This window comes from Petromyzon marinus, unplaced genomic scaffold (genome assembly GCF_048934315.1).
Source record: "Petromyzon marinus isolate PM22_M1 ecotype Great Lakes invasive population unplaced genomic scaffold, UKy_Petmar_22M1.pri1.0 PM_G_Scaffold_20, whole genome shotgun sequence".
In the NCBI taxonomy this organism is placed as follows: Eukaryota; Metazoa; Chordata; class Hyperoartia; order Petromyzontiformes; family Petromyzontidae; genus Petromyzon; species Petromyzon marinus.
In genome coordinates, this window is record NW_027422762.1 from 16,950 (window position 1) to 40,363 (window position 23,414).

General features: G+C 51.3%; 2 protein-coding genes across 2 annotated transcripts in view; one reads left to right on the forward strand and one right to left on the reverse strand.

Annotated features, from left to right (window-relative positions):
- Nucleotides 1–403: 403 nt before the first annotated feature.
- On the forward strand, nt 404–2,764 carry LOC142912385 (N-myc proto-oncogene protein-like). The gene is made up of 2 exons (XM_076060545.1): nt 404–1,158; nt 1,553–2,764. Exons 1-2 carry the CDS (start codon nt 585–587, stop codon nt 2,101–2,103), a joined length of 1,125 nt encoding a protein of 374 aa, XP_075916660.1. The 5' UTR covers nt 404–584; the 3' UTR covers nt 2,104–2,764.
- A 10,966-nt stretch (nt 2,765–13,730) lies between these two features.
- The window catches only part of LOC142905344 (3'-5' RNA helicase YTHDC2-like), a 53,148-nt gene continuing 43,464 nt past the window's right edge, over nt 13,731–23,414 (reverse strand). The window contains exons 21-24 of the mRNA XM_076060546.1: nt 22,474–22,682; nt 21,396–21,660; nt 19,611–19,714; nt 13,731–16,207 (exon numbers count right to left, since the gene is read on the reverse strand). Of these exons, the coding sequence (XP_075916661.1) occupies nt 15,824–16,207; nt 19,611–19,714; nt 21,396–21,660; nt 22,474–22,682 (962 nt within the window). The 3' untranslated portion in view covers nt 13,731–15,823. The remainder of the gene's footprint in view (nt 16,208–19,610; nt 19,715–21,395; nt 21,661–22,473; nt 22,683–23,414) is intronic.

Here is a 23,414-nt window from a genome sequence, read left to right on the forward strand (position 1 = left end):
AGACGCCTCAAACACGCGCCAAGACTCTTTTGCTCCGACAAGTTAAGGCGTAGCGCTAACCACTACGCTACAATGCGTTAGGCTTCCACATGCGCGGGTCACGTGACAGATTTGACATTACAGCTCACTTGCCGTGCAAACAAACAAGCATTATTGAGCTCCCCTAAAAAAAAATAAAGTGTATTTTTATAATGTTTGCATGGTGTACAGTCTGGAAGGTACCCACATGGCAAATTTCAAGTTTGTTGCATGTGGGGAAGTACGCTAAACATTTTGAACAGACACACACAATCACAACTTTGCCTTTTACATATATGGAGATGACGTATTGAGTGAAATGTTTGCTCGCTTTGTTAACGACGCTGCTGCATTCTTTATTGTTTGTTGCTTCTTTACAGGCGAGCCCGGCCCCCTGCTGAATACTTTTAAGCGCCACATCAACAAGGAGGGTGTAATACAAACCCCCTCCCCGGCGTGTCGCGTGACGAAAGTAGCGGCGGCACATGTGGACGCAGAAGGGCGGCCGCGGGGCTGCATGCTGCCAATAAACTTCGGCGCCGGGTGCGGCCGCGGCCCCGCACGCGATGGCTGCCGGCGGGGATCGCGACTTCGACCGCTGCCAGCCCTTCTTCGACTTCTTCTACGACGACGACGACGATGACCGCGCCTGGGACTTCAACCAGTCCACGGCGCCCGGCGAGGACATTTGGAAAAAGTTCGAGCTCCTGCCCACGCCGCCCCTGCCGCCGAACTGGGCGCGCCCGACGCCGTTGCTGCCCTCGGGCGGCCCGTGCCACGGCGGCACCGCCAGCTCGCCAGACAACGACGCCGAGGGCCCCGGCGCCCTATCGGACCCCATCCACGGCGCGGAAGCCGTGGTGCTGCGGGACTGCATGTGGAGCGGCTTGGACTCGGCCGGAGCCACGCCGGATAAGTCGGCGACCGAGAAGCCGGCCGCCGAGAAGTTGGGGGGCCTCGCCGGCGGCGCGTCTCTGCCCTCCGCGCGCCTGCCCGCGGCCTCCCGCGCCGTGCCCCCGGAGCCGGGTCCCGGCGGCGGGAGCCCCGGGGAGGGCGGCCGCGCGGGGGTCGGCGGAGCGGGGCCCTGCTCCGTCCCGCTCGTGGCGACCTCGGCCGTGGTGGACCCTGCGGACTTGCACGGTGCTTTGTGTTGTGTGTTTTTTTATTGGGTCGTGTGTTAACTTGTTCATCTTCGTTTGCAACAAACTTAAAGTTTTGATTTAAAGCTTTCGTGACTGCAGTAATTCATATTCTTAGTTCTTTCGGTAAAGTCAAACGGTCGTTTGTGTTATGGTCGAAACGTCGTGAGAATTTTTATTGTTTTATATATATTTTATTATTTTGTTGTTTCCCTTCAACGTGACTTTACCGAAAGAACTAAGGATATAAACTTAAAGTTGTCAAGTTAACTTACACGAATGTTGCGTGTGTCCTTGCACCATTTCAACAGGTCGTGCACCTGTGCAAGTTTAGGTTTATAATGTTGAATTCTTCTACGTTGCGTTGCTGACGTGTACACGTTTCCCTTCTGCAGACGACGACGACGACGATGAGGAAGATGGAGAGATTGACGTGGTGACCGTGGAGAGCGTGGCGGTACGCGCCGTGTACAACACAAACACGGTCCGCCAGTACAACCAGCAGCAGCAGCAGCAGCAGCGATCCGCCCCGGCCTACGCATCGCGCGGCCACATCCCGCTCGTGCACCAGCACCACAACCACGCCGCTCCCCCGCCGGAGAATCCCCCGGCCGCCAAACGCTTCGGCCCCGACCCGCGCCCCGCTGGTGCCGCCGTGCCGCCCCTGTCGTACCGGGCCAGGTGGCGCACGCACAACCACCTCGAGCGGCAGCGGCGTCGCGACATCAGGAACGGCTTCCTGCGGCTGCGTGATCACGTCCCGGAGCTGGCGCACAACGGCAAGGCGGGCACGCTGCAGATCCTGCAGAAAGCGACGGAATACTCGCGCACCCTGCGGCGTCAGGAGGAGCAACTCGAGGAGACGAAACGGCAGCTGAAAATTCGACAGCGGGAGCTACTGAAGAGGCTGGAAAGCGCGAGGAACTCACAGGCCAAGCGGTCTTGATTTGCGTCTTGTTTAAAGAGTTTAAACCAAAGGTAACTTTTGTTTTGATATTGGACTAAAGCCTTTGGCAACCAGCACAGTTTAGCCACTTTGCTATTTCGTGATTTTGTATCCACTGTGACCTCGTTCGCAACATGATGCCTTTGAATATTTGACTGCCAAGGTTTGAGTTGATGGGAATGGTTGTTATACCTCAATAGACATTTCTGCACAAATGATGCCTCAATTTTGCAAAGACTGCCATTAATGCTGTTTCATGGCGTTATTCATGTTATTTAAAAAAAAATCGTTGTTTTTGTTATATATTTTCATATATATTTTGCCTACATTTTCCATATAACATGGAAAATGTAGGCACCAAAAAGTTGCTATATAATTACCCAGGGTTTTTGTAAGATTTAGCACGAGTAACTTTTTGTACAAAGTTGTACATGTCAATAAGTGCACAAGTTATATTTAGTAACCTTTTATGAATGTCCTTAAAACGTGGGGTTTTCTTGCTTACTTTGCATGGCTAATAAACTTGGTCTTTTGCAGTTGGCGTGTAGCTGAAAGCGGGCTTAGCAGCTGTAAAAGCATTCATTACAGCACTTGATATACCACAGTATATATGTTTTTCTTATCGGAACATCTAAATAAAGCCCATTATTATTGTTTTGCACCCTTTTGTACACTTGCCTTCACTTAAAAATGCATGGATATCAAACGGATAGAGTGAAACCTTGGATTGCGAGTTTACTGGGTCTGCGAGTGTTTTGCAAGACGAGCAACAATTGTAAGTAAATCTTAATTTGATAAACGAGCGAGGGTCTTCCAATACGAGCAGCACGTTTACACGCTTTGTACTGCCGAGCATCACGTGATCACAACTGATATTCGAGTGCTTTGATGTACGAGTGCTTTGGATTACAAACACGTTTACGGAACGAATTGTGCTCGCGATCCTAAGGTTTTACTGTACTTTTGATTTAAAGCTTTCGTGACTGCGGGGATTCATATTCTTGGTTCTTTCGGTAAAGTCACGTTGAAGGGAAACAATAAAATATATATAAAACAATAAAATTCTCACGACGTTTCGACTGTAACACAAACAGTCATCATCAGGTGTGAAAACCAACGGCAAGAAACATTTGAAAGAAGTGGCGGTTTGTATTTATTTATTTTTAAACGTTAGCACCACGGATAGCGATTTGACAGTTTGTTTAGAAGGACGAGTCCATCTATGTTCAGAAAAGAGGAGGGGGGGAGACGAAAATTTAATGTATGCTGTCTGAAAGCCACCGTAAGCGTGAACAATCAATTATGATCCGAAATGGTTTATCAAATCCTTCCAATGATTGCTAAGCCAGAATCCATCTTCTCGGTTGAAATTGTCTCTGTGTTTGTATATGTGGATAGCCTCATGAACGAATCTCTCATGGTAGCCCGATGGCTCAATGACTCAATTTCCCCCTACCCCGGGGTCCCATCGCTCCCCTAGGGGAAGGGTACTGGGGAGGTCCCTAGCACATCCGCAGGCTACCCTAGCCTGGTGCTCATTTCCCCCTAAGCCTGGGTCCCATCGCTCCCCCAGGGGTAGGGTACTGGGGAGGTCCCTAGCACACCCGCAGGCTACCCTAGCCTGGTGCTCATTTCCCCCTAAGCCTGGGTCCCATCGCTCCCCCAGGGGTAGGGTACTGGGGAGGTCCCTAGCACACCCACAGGCTACCCTAGCCTGGTGCCAATCTCCCCCTACCCCGGGGTCCCATCGCTCCCCCAGGGGTAGGGTATTGGGGAGGTCCCTAGCACACCCGCAGGCTACCCTAGCCTGGTGCTCATTTCCCCCTAAGCCTGGGTGCCATCGCTCCCCCAGGGGTAGGGTACTGGGGAGGTCCCTAGCACACCTGCAGGCTACCCTAGCCTGGTGCCAATCTCCCCCTAAGCCTGGGTCACAGCTTCCAACTTCACACTTTTCTGGCTCCTCGCGACCACCTCGTTCACGTCACGGGTGCCCAACCTTGAATACCCCAGGGGGACATGACGTCACCGTCCCCACCCGCCGTGCAGTGACGTCACTCTCTGACGTCACTGCACCGGAGGGGTGATCGTGACGTCATTAATTAATACTCTACAAAGGTTTGAACACGTTTCTCAGGTTATTCCAATAGTGGGATAAACAGCAGGTGCAAACACTGCTTGATAAACACGATTTTGGTCACGAGATAGACTCCGTGAGACGTAATAACGTGCCAGAAACCCCCGTGTTTTTTTAGTTCATAGTTCATTTATTTGGTATAGCCCTGTGAGCCATTCGGCTCTTGAATCGGGTGCAACCGCAACAAACAAAAAAACATGAACAGGAAAACATCTTAAAGTGACTTTGTGTGACTGTGCAAACAAGGAGGAGGCTTCGATGCCCTCCGTCTAATCGCCCTCGTAATCAATGGCACAGGGCTTCATCTAAAAACATAAATATCTCTACGTGGCAGTGAGTCTCCTGCTCCTCGAACATCTTCGTGAGCCAGACACCGGCACCAGGTGTTGCTGGCCACACGCTGCAATGCAATGAAATGCCCACACTGCCCTGTGCTGTATAGCCTTTTAAATATTCGTAGGGCGCGTACAATTTGTCGCGTGCGAGTCTTCTCATGGCGGGCCTATTGGTATTGGAATATAGGAATTTATGCAAACCGACACACCTGATGATGACCGTTTGAGTTGTGGTCGAAACGTCGTGAGAATTTTTTATTGTTTTATATATATATTTTGTTATTTTGTTGTTTCTCTTCAACGTGACTTTACCGAAAAAACTAAGAATATAGGTTTTACCCTTTTAACTGGCACAAAACACCAATGGAGACTAGGCTCTAAGAAAAGCTGTCTCGGGTGTGGACCAATCAAATTCAAGGACAGTGCATATTATTATCAGAGTTGTCTTTTTTGTTTGCATTTTGACTGCTTGTGTTGTGGTCATTGCAAACATGACGCCTTGAATAAAGGTGTCAGTTTTTGTGCCAGTTAAAAAGGGTAAAACCTATTCCTATATCTTGTTTCTGGCAAAGGAGGTCTCATAACGTATTGGTATTGTTACTACTCACGGAAGTTTAGAACCCACGAAGAATTGTCACGTACGCTTCATGGGAGCACGTGCAGCTGTTGCTCATTGTGAGCCATGACCTATCTGCTGCGGGGTCAGAGGCCTCCCACAAGCCGTTCCCATCACGCTGTCTGGCGATGCAACGACCTGTCTAGAATGTGGGGGGTGGGGGTGGTGATGCCCGAGAGAAGGGGCCATCGGACTTTATTGTCTCTTCTTAAAGTAATCCGTTTATTTTACAGCTTTATTTCTGGCCACGTGGTGGGAGTGAGTCACCGACTCGACGAGTGAGGAGCAAAATCATAACGAAGCTGGCACTCCTGCACGAATGTTTTGTGTTTTCCTTGCAAGCACGAGGAATCCGCAACAACAATATTACTCTTTGGTTCTATTGGGTAAAGTCACGTAGGTGAAAATTTTGTTATTTTATTTTCACCTACGTGACTTTACCCAATAGAACCAAAGAGTATGGATCCTAGCAGTCACGAAAGCTTTAAATCTAGAAACAACAATATTGTCATATTCTTCTTAAATGTTGATTTAAAGCTTCCGTGACTGCAGGGATTCATATTCTTGGTTCGTTCGGTAAAGTCACCACGTAGAAGGGAAACAATAAAATAATACAAATATAAAACAATACAATTCTCACGACGTTTCGACTGCAACACAAGCAATCATCATCAGGTGTGAAAACCACAGCAAGACATTTTTTTAAGTGGCGTTTTTTTTTTACGTTAGCACCATGGAGAGCGATTTGGCAGTTATTTAGATAGACGAGTCCATCTATGTTCGGAAAAGAGGAAGGGCGAGACGAAAATAATGGATGCGGTCTGAAAGCCACCGTAAGCGTGAACAATCAATTAAATGAGATATTGAGTTTTAATTATAAGTTAATATCTTTCTAATGCATTTTCCTACAGATTCCCTTTTTCAAATCTGTTTTGACGGCAGGAATGTTTGCTTATCAGAAATTGGGTTGCCTTCCCAGACATTGTCATTGGAGACGTGGACAGCCCGTGCTGTGCTGACACTCCAGACAACTCACAGACCAGGCCAACTTCAAAATGCAAAGTCAGATGTGGAACCCGACACACGCACACACACACGATGCATAACATCTTGATTTGAATATTTCCTCGATTTGACTTCCCCTGTGCCATTTTAAGGAATAAACATTAGCCACGAATTGATGTTCGCCAATGTCATTGCATTCCGGGTTTGAAACGTGACGTTGACAGCACTGAGTCACGGGGGCTGCTGGCCAGCTGCCGCACCGGGAGGTCAAATCTAAGCGACGACCTCTCTGGACTGCCAGTCCAGCTGCTGGCCACTGTGCCAGTGTGCCAGTGGCCAGCAGCTGGACTGGCAGTCCAGAGAGGTCGTCGCTTAGATTTGACCTCCCGGTGCGGCAGCTGAAATCATCGGGCAGGGATTATAAATCTCCCTCCCCCACCCCCACCGCTCTCGACCTCTGTCCACGCAGTTAAGTCGATCGGCAGGTGACGTTCGGTGGGGTAAAAGTATGGCTACTCCCAGACATCTCAGCAGTGTGGGAGCGCCATGGTTGACGAGATGTTAGCTACCTCGCCTGGTACGCAGGAGGTCGTGGGTCGCGGATCCCTACAAATACTCGCGATCATCAAGTTCCATACCCCCCACCCCCCATGGTTGTTGCATCGCTAGCCCCTAAGAGACGGGTGACGGCTTGCCATCCCCTGCCAGACACGCTCAGCCAGTTTTCTCGGGCGAGCGTGGAGGATGGGGTCTGGGATTCTCAACATTGACCTAATTCATGATTATTGACGCGGGGCATGATTGAGTTCAACTGGCTTGGCAATGTGGCACTTTTGATTTAAAGATTTCGTGACTGCAAGCGATTCATAGACTCGGTTCTTTGGGTAAAGTCACGTAGAAGGGAACCGAATAACGGCCGTCGCATTTTTTTTCACACTACCCTTACCCGTGCCAGGCTAGGTGCGCCGCGAGGCCCCGCGCAGAGCGCGCGAAGGCGCGCAGACACCAGGCGTTAGGGGTTCGCAGACCGGGACGGACAATGGACGCTCCGCCTGTGCTCCCCGGCGCACTCCGCTCGCCGCGTGACACCGCACGTGACACCGCACGTGACACACCGCACGTGACACCGCACGTGACACCGCACGTGACACACTGAACGTGACACCCCGCACGTGACACCGCACGTGACACCGCACGTTGACACCGCACGTGACACCGCACGTGACACCGCACGTGACACAGCGCGTGACGCCGTGCGTGACACCGCACGTGACACCGCACGTGACACCGCACGTGACACCGCACGTGACACCGCACGTGACACCCCGCGAGTCCGGCGTGAGACAGCTACACCACCAACGCGCCTGGCGTCGCGAGGAGAGATCCGTCGATAGATGAGCCACCGATGCCTGTGTTGGGCCCCCCCCTCTTGTTCTCAACGGGGCGACTGAATGTTGTTAAGGCGACGGCTGTGTTGTGGCGAGGCACGTGGAGTGACGTCGCTTGATGCAGCGCTGCACTTGATGCAGCTGGCTTCAGGGCCTCCAGAGAGCATCTCGTGGAAGCACGGCGCTACAGAGAAAACGCGTCGCGGTGTGAACACGTGCCGAGCGAGGGCTTACCGTGTACCGGCTCATATTGTTAACGAGCTTATTTGTCCGTCCCAAGGACAGTAAATCTGACATATTCAAGAGAAAAATTGTTCAGCTCATGATTATTAATGAGGGGGGGGGTTGCCCCGTGTGGAGTGACGTCACCCCCTCATTGGTTATTGGGGAGGGGTGCGGCACGTGGAGTGACGTCACCCCCTCATGGTTATTGGGGAGGGGTGCGGCACGTGGAGTGACGTCACACACGGGACACACATTCTTGGCTTGTCACGCGACTGATACTTCACGAACGTTTTCTTGCTCATTTACATTTTTCGCACATTTTCAAAAGCGGCAAAAATAAACAGCTCCCAAGAGGATAGACCGATTTGGCTCCTCGAGGCGATCAGCCTCGCTCACAGACGCACCGCAGTCACGGCAACAGAGCCTAACCCGCCTCCTCCTCCCCCTCCACGCTACTCGCGCAAAGCACAACACACGCATTCGATGCCCAACATTTGGAGCACGCGGAGCGAAACGTCGGACAATCGCACAACTCGGCAAAAGCAACGGGCAAGCCGTGCGGCAGCAGCAGCAGCAGCAGCGCAACCGGCGAGACGCTCGCCGACCACAATGTAAACGCGCACAATCCGACGGAGGTCATTCGGCGCATCTTCACGATTCAGCGAGCAGACCGCGCGGGACGCCCACGTGTCCATCTCGCGGGAATCCGCACTTTTGTTATTTTAGTCCCACTAACAAAGAGCCACCCGCCGTCCCTCCGCCGGCACCCCCCAAGACAAAGGTCCCCCGCGTGGACCTCCGCGGGCCGTCGGGGCGAGCGCGGTTTCGCGAGCGGCGCCTGCGAAAGTCGTCAAGGCTACACGAGTAGGGGGGAGGTGGGTGGCCGGCGCCACGCGCCCGACCGCCTTTGTCTCCCTCGCGGCGATCTTTTTACGCACGGCACCAGGAACTCCTGGGGAGGGGGGCCTAGCACCGGTCCGGATAAATCATCGCTTGCTTGTTGGCCATCGCTCCCCCCCGTGCCGCAGGACTCGCCCACGCGCACACAGCGAGAGCGGCGCGTCTGTTTGGCGGGGCCGCCGGTTAGCACCTCGGCATCTGCAGAGGGGACTGACTTGCTGCGGCCTTCGCTGGGAAAAAAAAAAACAAATAAAACACAGCGAACGAAATCTCCTCGCGTCCGATTGGCGACGGTTGGCTACGTGCGGTGCGAAAGGAGCCCAACGTACATACGGTGCAAAAATTTATGCACCGCCGGGGGAAGCTCCCGCCACGCGGCGACGAAACGTCGGGCATCGCCGTGCGGGGCAGATGCACGGCGGGCACAGCCCGTGAACACGGCGCAGGGACCCGCGTGCAGCCCAGCGCGGATTGTTTCAAGGGAGGCAGAACGTGCGAATGAATACGAGGGAGCATTTACAATGCCACTCGTAGTTTGGATGTTTACATGAGGTCATTTTTTGGCGTGCGATTCTCCAAAGCGAGGCAGGTTTCAGGGCTTGCTTAATACCGGGGGATGCCAGGAGGAGGTGGTGCTGTGGGCTTGTGCCTGAGAAGCATTCGGGAGGTGACAGGACAGCGGTGCATTTAAAAAAACACACACACACAAACCTTGCCGCTGACATCTGTGAGTGTGACTCTCTCGTACGAATGGGTTGTCTCCGGGTTCTCCGGTGTCTCTCCCCGCCACGTGCCACAACTCGTAAAGGGAATTAAAATGGGGGGTGTTTTTTATCGGTTTCCGTCGCTGCTTATTTTCACGGGAATAAAAATACAAAAATTACCACAGCCCTCGAGGAGAGGGGGGGTCCCATCCGCCGTCGGGGTGCGTGTTGCTCTGCTTCCAATTAGCTCCGCCGTGTCGTCGTCGGCGCCGCCAGCGGCGCCAGAGGCACCCACGACACCGCCGCCATCGCCGCCGCCGCCACCACCATCACCGGCGACATGGGGCCATCTGTCCCACAATTTGAGCAGCTGTTCTCCAACCCGAGTCTCGAGCTCCTGTGATGGACATTCCCAGAGTGGTAAATAGTCGGCCTCAGCAACGACGCCACGTCATGCCAACGTCACCGCCGCCACGTGCCCTCCCACGACATCATCGCAATCGCAGAAATAAACCCACGACCGCACGCACCGCAACTACCGTCACAAGCACCGCTACCCATCATCACCGTCACACACGTGCCACAAACAAAGACAACAAAGACCCTCACCCCCCGTATAGCTAACCGCTACAGTATCGCTCCCCACACGTGCCACCACCGACTGTATCACGGGCACCGCCATCACAACCACCACCGTCATGCGCAGATGTAACCACACAAAAGGTGGTAACTGAACGTGTGCCAACTTTCCGTTTAAAATCACCGACTCAAAGAGAGCTGAGAAAATGTGGCCGTTCTGACAGACGGCGGTGAAACGAGGACGCAACAGTAGGCCGGTTTCGTCGGCATGAGGAATCATCAGCGCACCAGCAATCATTGTTCGCTGCTGCCATATTCCCCCGGGAGAACCCTGCACGGAGAAACTTGTACCCCGACACTCTGTGGAAATGCAATTAGCACTCGCCTAGAGGCGACAATTTTTGGGACGGCCGTAATTTTCTCAAATGTCTGCAGCCGGCGATCCGAGTGACATTTGCCGCCCCAAATACCTATTTTTTTTAGCCCGTATTGATGTTTCCGTTCGGAATGGATTTGACCCAGGGCACACTACCGGGAAAGGATGCAGAGTCAAGGATAGCATGTGCGGGGTGTGTACGGTCAAGGATCAAGCGGTGCGCGAAAAGGGAAGCGATGTCAGGACGGAGGTTCGCCAAGAGGAGGGGCATGGCTCAAGACGGACAGCGGGAAGAGATGAGGGAGAAAGGCAGGGAGAGAGGAGGAGGGGGAGAAGGAATGACGAGAGGGTGATGACGATGATGAGAGTGGAGGGAAGACAGAGAACGAATGAGCCAGACGTGCGCTGCAAAGAGCTCTGTGTGTTGTGGAATGGCTTCAGCCGTGGAAAGCTTCTCGAACTAAAAAAATGGGGGGAAGGGGGGGGGACGGGCGCTCACCTGCCCGTCACGGCTCACCTGCACCCTCTTGTTGTTGTTGTTGTTACACTACGGGTTGAGCAGGGTGCTGCACCTGCCGGAAGGGGATTCTGCCCCAGGTACAGCCGCAGCACCCGAAACGGCTCCGCCCAGCGTGGGGGAGCCCCCGGTCTCCGACACCGCTCCTTGCCGATCTCCGACACCGTCCGTGCGTAGCCCTGGCAACACGGCCGCCGCCACGCCCCAACCCGGGGCCGCTCGGCTCGTCGTGCGTCGGCCCTACGGCGCGTCGTGTTTTTTGTGGTTTTTAACGGATTTTTTTATTTTTTACTTACCAGGTTTAGAGGCCCGCTGAGCCACACGGCGCTTTTTCAGAAAGCGACCCGGCCAACGAGTTAGCGCCGCTCAACGAAACGACTCGTCGTGTGGGAATTTGCGGCAGCCAAATGCTCTAAGCTTTTTCTAAATGTGGAAGGGAAAAACCGGAGGACCCGGGAGAGTAATCCGCACGATCGCGGGAAGAGATAGAAGAGACACGCAAACTCCAAATATACAGCAGCAGCAGCAGGCGTCACGGTCGGGATCGAACCCACGACCTCCCGCGTAGCAGGCAAGGTAGTTAACATCTCCTGGCCACCATGATGATGAGAGACACGAAAACTCCAAATATACAGCAGCAGCAGCAGGCGTCAAGGTCGGGATCGAACCCACGACCTCCTGTAGACCAGGCGAGGAAGTTGACATCTCCTAGCCACCATGATGATGAGAGAGACACAGACTCCAAATATACAGCAGCAGCAGCAGGCGTCAGGGTCGGGATCGAACCCACGACCTCCTGTAGACCAGGCGAGGAAGTTGACATCTCCTAGCCACCATGATGATGAGAGAGACACAGACTCCAAATAAACAGCAGCAGGCGTCAGGGTCGGGATCGAACCCACGACCTCCCGCGTAGCAGGCGAGGTAGTTAACATGTTGCCTTCGTTCGTGATGGCCCTGCACTGCGACAACAGCGCCAACAACACCAAACGTACCGAACAATTCACAATCCAGAATCTTTATTTAAATTGCGGGAGGATTCCGATGAGATCTACGAAGATCCGTTTGACAGATATGTCCAGTTTGGTCCGGGTCGTTACGATCCACCTCCGCCGCCCCTCCAACCACCTCCATCACCACCACCATCACCACCACCATCACCTCCATCACCACCACCATCACCACCACCATCACCACTACCACCATCACCACCACCATCACCACTTCAACCATCACCACCACAATCACCACTATCATCACCACCACCACCATCACCACCACCACCATCACCTCCATCACTACCACCATCACCACTACCATCACCATCATCACCACCACCATCACCACCACCATCACCACCACCTCCATCACTACCACCATCACCACTACCATCACCACCATCACCACCATCACCACCACCATCACCACCACCACCATCACCACCATCACCACCACCATCACCACTATCATCACCACCACCACCATCACCACCATCACCACCACCACCACCACCCCTGCCAAACCTGGAAGCGTCCGGAGCCCCGCACGGAGAAGACGAGGTGGACGACGGCGCACGAACGGGAAAACGCTCCCGTTCAGTTTCGTCGGCCAGACGGCCCTCTGCTGCGACAGCTCCAGGCTGCGCACGTTGCTGCTCTTCGCGACGAAGCGGCGCTCGCTCGCGGAGAGACGGAGGCTTCAGCCGGTGGGCGGCGAAACCGGCGAGAGCGGACGGGCAGGCAAACGAGTGAACGGCACACCGCGAGGGGGTTCGCGTCGGCCGAAGGGGTTCGTTCGTGGGGCGTAGCAGCCAGCCAGCAGCAGCAGCCGATCTGGGCGAGGGCGAGGAGGACGTGGATTGGGGCACGTTCTCAGCGGTGCGGCGCTGCGTGGAGGAAGTCCTTTGGGAAAAGTTTCCTCCGCGAATCTGGCCGTCGCCCGATGACGCCGGTTGCAATTGCCGGCGAAACGACGTCGCGGTGTGGATTGTAAATGTCGTGGCCTTTGCTCTCCGGCACACAGCGCCCGGTGTGAGACTGTACTGGTGACGAATTGGCACGTTCTGTTTACATACTCTTTGGTTCTATTGGGTAAAGTCACGTAGTAGGTAAAAAATAAAATAACAAAAGTCACGACGTTTCGGCCACAACACAAGCGGCCTTCATCAGGTGAAGGGACGAGACTGTCTGGAGGACAGCCTCGTCATGATTTTTGTTATTTTATTTTTTATACCTACACGGTGACTTTACCCAATAGAACCAAAGAGTATGGATCCTAGCAGTCACGAAAGCTTTAAATCTACGTTCTGTTTACGTCACAAACCTTACTAATTGGCTGTGTCGGGTGGTGGTGGTGGGTGTAACAACACGCATTTATAGTTTACGCGATCTGGTGATGTTGCCGCGTGCCGTGATGCCGTGCGTGTGACGACGACAATACAGAAGAGGGGCTAAACACGTGGTATGGACACAAACCACGTGATAGGAAGTTCTAGAAGGGTTGCTGTTGATGCTGCTGCACATGACGACGCTGTGTCACGATGCGCTGTGCGATGAAACAGGCGACGCTTTGTGTGTGTGTGACGCCGACGATCCAGGAAGGGCTACGCACGTGCATTGGGCACATTCTCAGAGGTGACAGCTGGACGAAAGGAAGCTGTGTGCACGCTGAGCTTCTTTCGCACCGCAACACAATCATCATCAATCATCATCAATCATCATCATGCTTGTGTTGCAGTCGAAACGTCGTGAGAATTGTATTGTTCTATATTTGTATTATTTTATTGTTTCCCTTCTACGTGGTGGTGACTTTACCGAAAGAACCAAGAATATGTATCCCCGCAGTCACGAAAGCTTTAAATCAAAATTTATTTCGCAACCGTTCGCAGCCAAACCACGCAAATCGTAAGTGCGGGTGAAGGACAAGCAAACTAAACACGACAAACAGTTCGAAATAAAATTTTAAAGTTTTTCAAAATTCTCGAAGGGTTTGGGGGATGTTGGGGAAAGAGGCACTGAGAGAAGTCTGCTGCATGAAGAATTGGAAGGCACCAGGCAGGGAGGAAGAAAGTTGATGGATCCGACAAGATATAAGGCGGCCGTGATTTCCCACCGCTGGGCAGAGGACTCAAGAGAGGGTTTGCAGTGCGAGGAGCTGACGCGGCTCATCTCCGCGCACGGACAAACTTACACACACAAAGCCCCGAACTGCACACCACCACCGGTGTGATGTACCAGTAACGAATTGTAAATGTTGTAGTGGGTTTACTCTCCAACACACCACCGGAGTGCAGTACCAGTAACGAATTGTAAATGTTGTAGTGGGTTTACTCTCCAACACACCACCGGTGTGCAGTACCAGTAACGAATTGTAAATGTTGTAGTGGGTTCACTCTCCAACACACCACCACCGGTGTGATGTACCAGTAACGAATTGTAAATGTTGTAGTGGGTTTACTCTCCAACACACCACCCGTGTGCAGTACCAGTAACGAATTGTAAATGTTGTAGTGGGTTTACTCTCCAACACACCACCGGTGTGCAGTACCAGTAATGAATTGTAAATGTTGTAGTGGGTTTACTCTCCAACACACCACCGGTGTGCTGTATCAATAACGAATTGTAAATGTTGTAGTGGGTTTACTCTCCAACACACCACCGGAGTGCAGTACCAGTAACGAATTGTAAATGTTGTAGTGGGTTTACTCTCCAACACACCACCGGTGTGCAGTACCAGTAACAAATTGTAAATGTTGTAGTGGGTTTACTCTCCAATACACCACCGGTGTGATGTACCAGTAACGAATTGTAAATGTTGTAGTGGGTTTACTCTCCAACACACCACCGGTGTGCAGTACCAGTAACGAATTGTAAATGTTGTAGTGGGTTTACTCTCCAACACCCACCGGTGTGCAGTACCAGTAATGAATTGTAAATGTTGTAGTGGGTTTACTCTCCAACACACCACCGGTGTGATGTACCAGTAACGAATTGTAAATGTTGTAGTGGGTTTACTCTCCAACACACCACCGGTGTGCAGTACTAGTAACGAATTGTAAATGTTGTAGTGGGTTTACTCTCCAACACACCACCGGTGTGCAGTACCAGTAACGAATTGTACATGTTGTAGTGGGTTTACTCTCCAACACACCACCGGTGTGCAGTACCAATAACGAATTGTAAATGTTGTAGTGGGTTTACTCTCCAACACACCACCGGTGTGCAGTACCAATAACGAATTGTAAATGTTGTAGTGGGTTTACTCTCCAACACACCACCGGTGTGATGTACCAGTAACGAATTGTAAATGTTGTAGTGGGTTTACTCTCCAACACACCACCCGTGTGCAGTACCAATAACGAATTGTAAATGTTGTTGTGGGTTTACTCTCCAACACACCACCGGTGTGATGTACCAGTAACGAATTGTAAATGTTGTAGTGGGTTTACTCTCCAACACACCACCGGAGTGCAGTATCAGTAACGGATTGTAAATGTTGTAGTGGGTTTACTCTCCAACACACCACCGGCGTGCAGTACCAGTAACGAATTGGCACGCTTTGTTTACATGAATAACCCTACTAATTGGCTGTGTCGGGTGGTGGCGGATTTAACGGCACATTTATATTGATGCGATTTAACCTTAAAATCATCATTACGGATAATAATGGTTGCGGACGCCTACTGACTACGTGTTGAACTGGTTTCAGAGTGATATGTAATCGTGTTTTTATTTCTCCTGTCAAGCCACGGACGTGACACGACCTCTCACATCCACGTTGCAAGTATAGCGAATTGACGATCTAAGCCAATGATGTATATAGAGGTCTATTTACACTCACCTAGAGACCTACAGACCTCTACATTCACACAGAGACCCACAGATCGTTGCTATCTACACAACTGCCACCGACCTCCCTGCCCGATAAATAACGTGAAAACGATCATGGCCTCACATCTTGGTCACAAGCAACTCCTCGGTTTGTCTCGGCCCCACCTCCACCACCACCACCGGCTCCACCACCACCGGCTCCACCACCACCACCACCACCGCCACTCATCCGGCAACGATCGGCCATCCACGAAGCCGCCGCCGCGGCCGCCGCCGGGGGCGAAAACCTCGCCGCGGGAGCGATCGGCATCGTCGGCCGCCGGCCGATGCCGGCGGGCCGCCGCAGGCCGAGGGCCTCGTCCTCGCGGGCCAGCGCCGCGACGACGGCGCTCACCGTCGCCTCATCCGCCTGCGACGGGGCGCGCGACGGCTCCCGCATGCGGCGCGCGAACAGCGCGCGCCACTTCTGCCGCAGCCGCAGCAGCAGGTTCGCCGCCTGGCGGGGGGGTAGGGGAGCGGAGCGGAGGGCGTGAACGAGGATCAATCGCCCGGCGTTTTTGAGGCAGCAGCGGCGAGGGTTGTGGGCGGTGACTCCTCTACTTAAGGGACGAGTTATAGGCTCCGGGGGTCTGTTCGTAAAAGCCGATTTGTCCGTAAGTGCCAACTGTACCCCTGTCGATTCCTAACGGCGTCGTACGGCACTGCGCGCTGAGCACCGGGAATGGCTTTAAAAGTTGTGTAACCTCCCGTCAGATGTGGGTGCCACTGGGCTCTTCGCGTTCTACAGATGCAGAAGCCACCACCGCCGTCTATTGCACAGCAGTTGAGCTCGCGACTCTCGGTCCGAATAGGCAACTGGACATACGGACCGGGTTTGTTCGTAAGTCGAACATTCGTAAGCAGAGGAGTCCCTTTATGTGTGCATGTTGAACTTCTTTCGCACTGTACGTAGCCAACCTTGCTAATTGGAGGTGAAGGGTGAAGGAAAGGGAAAAAACTCAAAACAAAAAGCAGTTTTAAAGAAAGAAGTTGATTGCGGCGCCAATGTTCTAAAACTCCCCGGCCGCAAGAGTCGAGGGGGAGCCGTACCCCTGGTACGCCACAAGGCAGTAGAGCAAAGTGGACTGATCTCCATCTGTTTCCATCTGTGCGGGGATAGAGCGTTGCCCCCTCGCGCAAGGCGTGGGTTTTCTTCGGGTGCTCCCGTTTCCTCTCACACGTGAATAATAAACACGACTCATCGCCGATTTGCTAAAAAAATATCTTGAAATAAAAACTCAATTACAGGACCCTCCCGAAAAAGAGTCCTACAGCTCCTGGATAAACAAGTAAATTACTATAAGTACATTTGTATTATATTCTTGGTTCTTTCGGTAAAGTCACATAGAAGGGAAACAATAAAATAATAAAAAAATGAAGCAATAAAATTCTCACGACGTTTCAACTGCTACAGAAGCAATCATCATCATGTGTGAAAACCACAGCAATAATTTTTTTTTTAATTTTCTTGCTGTGGTTTTCACACCTGATGATGATTGCTTGTGTTGCAGTCGAAACGTCGTGAGAATTTTGTTTTATATTTTTATTATTTTATTGGTTGCCTTCTACATGGTGACTTTACCGAAAGAACCAAGAATATGAATCCCTGCAGTCACGAAAGCTTTAAATAAAAATTTACATTTGTAGTGATACGTAGATCCTTGTTTCCCCAGGAAAGCCTCGTCCACTCTTCTGCAAACTAAAACTAAACTTTCTATTTCACCGGGTAAGGCCCACTGAGCTAGAGAGATATTTTTCAGAACCTGGCCACAAATAATATCTCAACAAAGCGGCTTATCACGTGGACACTAATAGCGGCCAAATACTCGGCATGCGTGCTCATTCTAAACGCGGAGGGAAAAACCGGAGATCCCAGGGAAAAATCCACACGACCAAGGGGGGAAACACGCAAACTGCAAACATAGAGCAGGCGTCAGGGTCGGGATTGAACCCACGCGCTCCCTTCATACCAGGCGACGTAGTTAACATCTCGTAACCGTGGGGCCCCACAGAGACACACGCACCTTCACACGGAGACCCATAGACTAGCAACAGAGGTCGGTTGTAATTAAGCCGGGATGTAATTACATACAAACAAAACGCGCACCAGGGTAAATGTGATGGGGTGTGTTTGTACGGCCATCGGTAGCCGGGGTCGAAACCATCAAGTCGCCACAGCTGTGCGCACCGCGGTGTAATCGCAGGCGGTCAAAAAAATCGGGTCGTGAAACCCAGGATTCTCAGCCGTCTCGGCGAAGCGCTCCACGCAGCCGGCTCTTAAGAACAACGCGACAGCCTCATCCGACTGTTGGCTTCTTGTCGGGTATTTTGCGTGTTCACAGCCTCACTCGTGCTGGGAATGTGCACCGTGAGACAGAGCGACGCACACGTGCACGAGAAAACACGCACGGGCTAATGACATATTCTTAGCTCTTTCGGTAAAGTCACCACGTTGAAGGGAAACAATAAAATAAATATAAGACAATAAAAATTATCACGACGTTTCGACCATAACACAAACGGTCGTCATCAGGTGTGTTGGTCTGCATTAATTAATTTATTTTTAAATGGTGTATTTGTTTATTTATAAAAACACGTCAGCGCCACGCGCAGCGATTCGGCAGTTTATTTAGAAGGACTAGTCCATCTATGTTCAGGGGGGGTACCTCAGTGTTTAGTCCTTGATGAACCAAGTCTTCAATGATTGCGATGGTGTCAGGTAATCGCAATCATTGAAGACTTGGTTCATCAAGGACTAAACAGAGGTACCCCCCTTGAACATAGATGGACTAGTCCTTCTAAATAAACTGCCGAATCGCTGCGCGTGGCGCTGACGTGTTTTTATAAATAAATACACCATTTAAAAATAAATTAATTAATGCAGACCAACACACCTGATGACGACCGTTTGTGTTATGGTCGAAACGTCGTGATAATTTTTATTGTCTTATATTTATTTTATTATTTTATTGTTTCCCTTCAACGTGACTTTACCGAAAGAGCTAAGAATATGAATTACTGCAGTCACGAAAGCTTTAAATCAAAAGGTTAATGACAGTTTCACACGCAGCAGCAGCAGCAGTAGTAGTAATCGTGCTTTCGCGACCAATATTACAGATAAAAGGTTTTTTTTATGGGTTAGATCGCGTAAATATAAATGTGTCGTTAACCCAGCACCACCCGACGAGGCAAATTAGGAAGATGTGTCACGTGTCACGTAAACGTGCCAATCAGTTACACCTTTGGGCCACTTTCTGGCAAAATGTCGTCACAGTAGTCAAATTGTGAATGTTGTGGATTCACTCTCCGACACACCGGTGGGCTGAAGTCGTAACTAATTTGCACGTATTGTTCGACGTGACAAACCTCACTAAAATTGGCTGTCGGGTGGTGGTGGTGGTGGGTTAACGGCGGATTGACATTGAACACAATCTGACCCCAAACAAAAACCATTATTGTGAGGTTCATGACATCATACTAAACTGTTCAGAAAGCAGAGGGAGGGCTTGGGGCAGGAGCGTTGCCACGGTCAAGAAGCGAAGATGAACGGTCAGGAATGATAACGGAGCGGGAGCCAAGGGACGCGGACGTGTCCGAGAGCACGTCCACCGTGCAGACGGAGCGATGAGAGTTTGCGTCCAGCTGCGGAACGGGTTGTTGTTGTTGTTCTTGTTGTTGTTGTTCTTGTTGCACTGCACGATTGAGAGAGGTGGTGGCGGCGGCGGCGGCGGTGGCGGCATGGGGAGGCTTTCATCCAGCAGTGACAAAAGCCAACTCTACACATTCACCATCCAGCAGTGGATACGACCATGGCTGATGACGACGACGACGACGATGGTGGCGGTGGCGGCGTCACTCACCTCGGGGTCCAACTTGAAGTTGATCCACTCGTCTAGATGCAGAACGGCCGTGTTCACCTCCTCCTCAATCTCGTTGTCGCCGCTATCGGGTAGAATCCCCTCCACTGCACACGCACACGCGCAAGTTCACGCAAGACGCGGTCACCGTAGCAGCCGTGACCACTGGCCCGTGACCAATGAGCCGTGACCACCGGCCCGAGACCACCGGCTCATAAACACCGAGCCGTGACCTGCACACGAGCCAAATTCATCGGCATCATCGATGTAAACACTATAAATTTAAAACTCATTTCTTTAGAACTGCTTTTTGTGTTTTAGTTTATTGTTGTTCCTCCGCACCTCCGATTAAGCACGGTTGGCTACGCTAGGTACAGTGTGAAATAAGTTCAACATACCTATACACTACTTTTATTTTAGCCGGTATAAGGCCCACTGAGCTGTGTAGCTCTTTTTCAGATGCAACCTGCGGCAAATGATAGCTCAACAGTGGCTTGACATGTGGACATTTACAGCAGCGAAAAAAAAATTTTGATTTAAAGCTTTCGTGACTGCAGGGATTCATATTCTTGGTTCTTTCGGTAAAGTCACCACGTAGGGGTTCTTTCTGGCTGGTAACATTTCAAAACAACTTGACCCTCGTCTGTAACAACATCAAACAGGATAGCCCTGTCACAAAGATTTGTGTCGAGTATTTGGCCGCTAAACATCGGTGATGAATATTCTGAACCAATCCCCCGGACTCCCGTTGGGTCGACTCAGCCTGAAATGAGCGCCTTGTGCCGTGTGCAAACATCATCGGGGTGCGGTGGTGCCCACACCTCCCCTTCTTGAGCCACGTCAACCACAATCGACGATCGCTGAGAGCACTCTCCACAACAGTTTCTCTTAGAATTTTTGACTTGAAACTTTCGTGACTCGCAGAGATTCATATTCTTGGTTCTTTCGGTAAAGTAACGTAAAAAAAATGTTGATTAAAATTGTTTCTACATCACTATACCTCCTTTGCCAGTACCAAAATGTAATAATAGGGTTTTTCCCCTTTTTTCTGTCAAAAAAGGTTTCAGTTTTGCTGCCAGAAAACAGGGTAAAAACCCTATTATAATATTTTGGTACTGACAAAGGAGGTCTAATGATGTAGATGCTCACCCCGAGCCCTCATTAATTTGATAGTGGCATTGTCTTTGAGCTGAACGCCTTGTGGTGTCATCTGGTCGAGCACCAATTGGGTCGAGGCTCAAAAGAAAGCCGTCCCTTGGTGTGGACCAATCAGTTTCAAGGACAATGCATCATATTATCATAGTAGTTTTTTTGTTTGCATTTCGACTGCAGGTATTGCGGTTAATGCAGTAACATGAATCCTTGTTAAAAGGTTTCAGTTTTTTTTGCCAGAAAAAAAGGGGAAAAACCCTACTATTAAAAAGTTTCTGTAGAACACAGGAGAAATTTGTCTTAGGTGGTATTAGCGAGGAGCGGCAGTGTAGCGGTCAGCAGGCTGCACTGCAAAACCCGGCGACCCGAGTTCGATTCTGGCTCACGGCCACCGGTGACAATTATCTGAACCGCTCCCGGGCCTCCCCTATGTCGACCCTAGGTCGACTCAGCCTCAAAGGAGCACCAGGCGCAGTGTGCAAACATCACCACTGGGGACAGAAAGGTGGCCTCACGTGGCGCTGGCCACCCACCCTGGCGGCCTTCATCGCCGCTTGCTAACAACACTTGCCCCAAAGCTATCTTGAGGTCTACACGGGGTATATCTGCCTTAGTCTGGCGGTGCAAAGTGTTTACGGTGAAGGTGGAGCGGCGGCGGCTGTTGTTGGCAGTGGCGATCGGTGGCGGTGTCTATCGATGGTGGTGGCATTTGGCGGCCGGCATCGTTGGTAGCGGCGGCGGAGGCGGTGAGGCGAGGGGGGGCCCCGGCGAACAGAGCCACCGCCACGGGGCTCACGGCCGTGACGCAGCGAGCAATTGGCAGGCGGTGCACTCGCGTCATCTCGCCGAACACGAGCCAGTCGGTGGGAAGCGCCGCCACCCCCTGTGGAACGCCCTCCTGCTGCGAGGGGGGAGGACCGCGCACGATAAGGGAGACACGGGGAGGTGAGAGCGGGCAGGGGGTGTGGGAAAGCAGAGACGGCCGATGTTTAAGACGTCGTGTGTTCGCGAACGGCGACGTCTCATCGGTTACTCCGATACCGTCTCACCCGCCTGTTGACCTTTGTGAAGCAGCATCCCTTGCAAACAATGCTTCCAATTGGCTCTCGTCAACTTTGCGTGCCATTTGACTGAATGATGATACCCCCCCCGCTTACGGTGACTGTTTCAGTTTCATTTTGATTTAAAACTTTCGCAACTGCAGCGATTCATATTCTTGGTTCTTTCGGTAAAATCACCACCGCGTTAGAAGGGAAACGATAAAATAATAAAAATGTAAAACAATAAAATTCTCACGACGTTTCGACTGCAACACAAGCAATCATCATCAGGTGTGAAAACCACAGCAAGACATTTTATTAAGTGGCGTTTTGTTTTTAACGTTAGCACCACGGAGAGCAATTTGTCAGTTATTCAGATGGACGAGTCCATCTATGTTCGGAAAAGAGGAGGGGGGGAGACGAAAATAATGGATGCGGTCTGAAAGCCACCGTAAGCGTGAACAATCAATTAAATGAGATATTGAGTTTTAATTACGAGTTAATATCTTTCTAATGCATTTTCCTACAGAAGGGAAACGATAAAATAATAAAAATGTAAAACAATAAAATTATCACGACGTTTCGACTGCAACACAAGCAATCATCACAGACACACGCACGCACGCACACGCACACACACGCGCACATACGGACACGTGCACGCACGGTGGTACCTTATTGAAGACGCACTGGTCGGGCACGCAGGAGGAAGGGTGGAGGTGCACCTTACGCTCCAGCCTCGTGGTGAGCGTTTGAGTGGTGCGATCCACGTGGATCACGTTGGGGTAGAGCCCCGCCACCAGCGCCGCCTTTACCGCCGGCCACTTCTCCGAGTTCGTGTTGAGGTCGCGGATGTCGCCCACGCCTCTCGGCCGCACGAAACCTGGCGCACGATTATTATTATTATTGTTGTTGTTGTTGTTAGTGGTGTGACTGTCAGTGACACTGGTTTACACAGGAAAGATAACCGTGTTTTAAAACGTAACTGTAAAATAATTTACATTTTACCAGTTGAGGCCCCACTGAACCACGTAGCTATTTTTCAGAGGCAACCTGGACACAAATGATAGCGCAACAGTGGCTAATCATCACGCGGAGATTTAAAGCAGTAGCAAAAATACTCTAAACGTGTGCCATTTCATGGGACATCCTTTGGCAGTACTAAAATATGAGAAGAGGTTTTTTTAATCATGTCACTGCATTAACCACAATGCTTGTGGTCAGAATGCAAACATTGGTGTGGACCAATCGGTTTCTAGGACAATGCATATATTCTTCGACCACATCAATTCCATACACCCAGCCATCAGATTTACCATGGAGGTCGAAAAAGATGGCAAGCTACCTTTTTTGGATGTCTTAATTAAAAGGAGACATGATGGTTCAATGAGCCACTCTGTCTACAGGAAAGCTACCCATACAGATGCTTACTAGAAACCGGATTCCCACCACCATCCATCCCAGAAGAATTCTCTCATCAAGACTCTGTACCATAGAGCCCAATGCATATCCGACCAGGAACACATTACCAGTGAACTCAAGCACGTACACCAGGCTCTCAGGGCTAATGGTTACTCTGACTACACAATCCGCAAAGCCATTACTCCAGTCATGA